This window comes from Numida meleagris, chromosome 20, assembly GCF_002078875.1.
Source record: "Numida meleagris isolate 19003 breed g44 Domestic line chromosome 20, NumMel1.0, whole genome shotgun sequence".
In the NCBI taxonomy this organism is placed as follows: domain Eukaryota; kingdom Metazoa; phylum Chordata; class Aves; order Galliformes; family Numididae; genus Numida; species Numida meleagris.
Window position 1 is genome coordinate 6,240,769 of NC_034428.1, and position 3,455 is coordinate 6,244,223.

Consider the following 3,455-nt stretch of genomic DNA (forward strand, 5'->3'; position numbering starts at 1 on the left):
AGGGAAGGGAAGGGGCTAACTCCTGAGGTAGCATTGCTGAGAGCTGGACTGGTGCTGGCTGACATCCATGGGAGGAAGTGTTGCCCTCTGCAGCTGTTTTCCCATTGCACAGAGCTGCACTTTAGAGATAGCTGGTCTCTGCACTGACCCTCTCTGGGTGCAGCCAAGACACCAGGAACCGTTTGGCCAGTGCTGGTGTTAGGCCAGACATCAGTTTTGAAAAGGGGCTCTGACAAAGACCTTTTCAAAAGTCCAAATGGATTATATCAATTATACAGAAAGGCAGAAAGTTTCAACGTCTTGTCCATCAGCATCCCGGATCTTTCCCTGCAAAGCTTCCTCCCACCCTCTGCTTGTCCTACTGCATGGGGTCATCCCATGTCAGATGGAGGACTTTGTGTTTGTCTCTGCTAAATGTCAGTAGGTTCCTGGCAGCTCATTTCTCCAGCCTGCCCAGTCTCTTTGAATGGCAGCCCTGTCCTCCAGCGTATTGACAGCTTCTCGGTTCCTTGTGTCCTGCAGACCTGATGGGGTTCAGGAGGGGGCTCAGTGGGTGTATGCTTCCATGCAAGTGTTTTGGGGGTCAAACACTGACCCATTTCTCCCACCCCTTCCCACAGGAGACCCCTTATTGCCCTCCCCCCCATCCAGTCTCTTTAAAATCCCATACCCCACAAAAACTCTCCTCCTCTTCCACATCCTGAGAAACCCACATACACTTCACACACTGCAGCTCAATGCCATCTGCCTGGCAGCCCCCAATGGCAGGGACAGTGCTGGATAGGGACTTGGCCTCATCAGCCCTGGACTGGGAGTTTCCCTGGGTTCCTCTGTAATGAGCTGCTCTCCCTTCCCTCCTCCCATACTATACCCAAGGCCTAGGAAAACGCCAGGGCCGAGCTCAAAGATAGAGAAGGAGGCAAATTCTAGGAATCAGCAGTGGCACAAGGAGCTGTCATTTAATGTGGACACAACACACTTAGGGCACCAAATCTGGAGCTAAGAGTCATTCCAAGTGGAGATCTTGCCTCTCAGTAGGGGACAGACAGCGACTAAACCTCAGGGTAGATCAGGAACCCAGAGAAGATGCTGTCAGCCCCTTCAATCCCCACGACAGAGTTCTTCTCTGTTGGCTCCAGCCAGACAGACTCACTGGCCTCCAACCTGAGCACCACACCTCCCGTGGTGACCTGGTAACTGCTTTGCACGTAGTCGCAGAAGGTCACCACATTCTCGGCCTTGCTTCCACCCCGTCCCTTCTTCATTCTGAGACACAGGTTGCCTTTGGACGTGATGTGGTAGGTAAAGTAATAGATACCAGGGACCTGGCAGGTGAAGCGTCCGTACCGGTTCTCGTAGTGCCTGTTCTCATTGGTGATGATGCGGTCAAAGCGGATGGGCTGCTCCCGGCGTGGGAAGAAGGTGATGGTCCTGGCAGCAGAGAAGGCAGACTTGAGGGTGACCTTGTAGTCACCGGTGTCTCCCTGGGGACCAGGGGGTCCCATGGGACCCGGCAGCCCCTTTGAACCTGGTGGCCCCCTGGGGCCAACCTTCCCAGGATATCCTGGTTCTCCTGGGTCTCCCTTCTCACCGACGTCTTGTTCATACTCCACAAGTCCAGGAGGACCTAGAAAACAGGAGGAAGAGGGATTGTTGTCACAGCTGAGTCCTGTGGGCCTGCAGAGGGGCAATGCAAAGTAAACCACAGATGCCTGTGCTGAGATGTGGGACAGCAGAGACCCCCACCCGGTTGGCATGGCTGCCCTTGCTCTCTGCCCTCCCCAGATCCCTCACAGTGTTTTCTTCTCCAGGTCCCTCAGTACCACATCTCCGCAGCTCTTGAACACCTCCAGGGACAGTGACTCCACCACCACCCTGGGCAGCCTGTGCCAGTGCTCAACCACTCTTTTGGAGAAGAAAAATGTCCAAATATCCAACCTGAACCTCTCCTGATGCAACTTAAGGCCATTACCTCTTGTTTTATCACTACTTGCCTGGGTATCACCCAGTCCTTTCCTCCAACCATATGCCTGGCACCATCTCTTTCTGCTCTCAGCGATGATGTTTTCCACACCCGTAGCTTCCTTCTTACCTTGCTCTCCCTTCGGACCATTCTCCCCATCTCTGCCATTGATGCCAGGTTGGCCTGGTGACCCCGGGATGCCTGGGATGGTGCCATACGTCTTGCAGAGTGTGGCTCCTGCCAGCTGCCCTCCAGCGAGGCAGATCAACATCACCCACAAGGTCTGCATTTTGTTTTCCTGCTGGAGCATAGAAGGATGCTGAGGTGCTGCATGGCTTCAGACAGTGGGAGGGGTGGGGAAGCCTCTCTATGCTGCTCTGGAAGAAGATGCCCTCCTGAGTGATACCATGAAGGAGGGAAGATATTTTGTTCTGGGGCCAAATCCACTCTCCCTGTGGTCTTGGAGGGACCAGACCCTTTGGGGCCTGCAAAGTGTAGGGCCAAATCACTGTGCCAGAGCAGTTTCAAGGTCTTGCTTTCCACTGGCATGCCTGAGGAACAGATTTAGTCTTTGCAGATAGAAAAGATATCCCCAGACCTGCCCTCCTAACATCTGTGGCTTCCCATTTTGCCCTGCCACATGCCTGCTTCTCCCCAAGAGCGCATTTGTATCTAACTAGCCCTACTGTGACAGCACCTTTCAGAATGGTGCTCAGTCCCCGTTCACCCTTCTGGGTCCCTCTCATCCCCCTTTCCTTCTCCCCCTTCTCCCAGGTGGGGCGGAAGCTGTTAGGGTCCCAACAGAGATCTCCTCCATCCCCAGCCCAGCACTTCCTTTCTGTTCTGCCCCAGCCACCGAGAAGCACCAGCAGCACAGGGGTGACTGTCCCCCAGGTGCTGCCAGGTCCCTCGTGTGCTCCTACCTGCGTGAGGGAGCTGGGGCTCAGCCTTCCTACCGTGAGCTTCTCGTTGCACGGTATGGGAAATAGAGCGGGACACACTGGTGTCCTGCTTGGAAATGACCCTAAGGGAAAGCAGAAGTTTGCTGCGAGGATAGTTGTGAAAGAATCTGGCCACATCCCTTTTTATATCTTTAGCTCCAGTCCTTTCTTCAGTGTCACTTTCATATCCCTTATGAATGCTATCAGCTCAGCAGAATGTGAAGTCCTGAAGTAGCAATGCAGAGCCCTGAAGGTGCACAGCTCGGGTCCTGGGAAGCAGGGAGATGTCTGCCCTGCCCTGAAGGGTCTCTGTGCTTTGCTCAGCTGTGCTTGCTCTGAGCAGCACTGCCAGCAGCTCCATGCAAATTCTGGCAGAAAGGAGTGCTGCAGAAAGGTGTGTGCTCTTTGCTAGCATCCTTCAGGCTTCTCTGTGTGTACCCTGCTGTGCTGGGAGGTGCCGGGAGCCCAGAGGATATGACATGGGCTGAGCATCTATCACCTTGAAACAGAGCTCTGGGCTGGGAATGGGAAATGATTTCACCTTGCAATAC

The 3,455-nt window shown here is 54.2% G+C and overlaps 1 protein-coding gene across 2 annotated transcripts; it reads right to left on the reverse strand.

Annotated features, from left to right (window-relative positions):
* C1QB (complement C1q B chain) lies at positions 925 to 3,029 on the reverse strand. 2 transcript variants are annotated; one of them, XM_021417722.1, is made up of 3 exons: positions 2,887 to 3,029; positions 2,093 to 2,261; positions 925 to 1,627 (listed from the first exon to the last, which is right to left on the reverse strand). In XM_021417722.1, the coding sequence occupies exons 2-3, from the start codon at positions 2,250 to 2,252 to the stop codon at positions 1,053 to 1,055; spliced, it is 735 nt and encodes a 244-aa protein (XP_021273397.1). In that variant the 5' UTR covers positions 2,253 to 2,261; positions 2,887 to 3,029; the 3' UTR covers positions 925 to 1,052. The 2 variants fall into 2 exon arrangements, with proteins under 2 accessions (XP_021273397.1, XP_021273396.1); XM_021417721.1 differs by having other exon boundaries at positions 2,093 to 2,264; positions 2,887 to 3,026.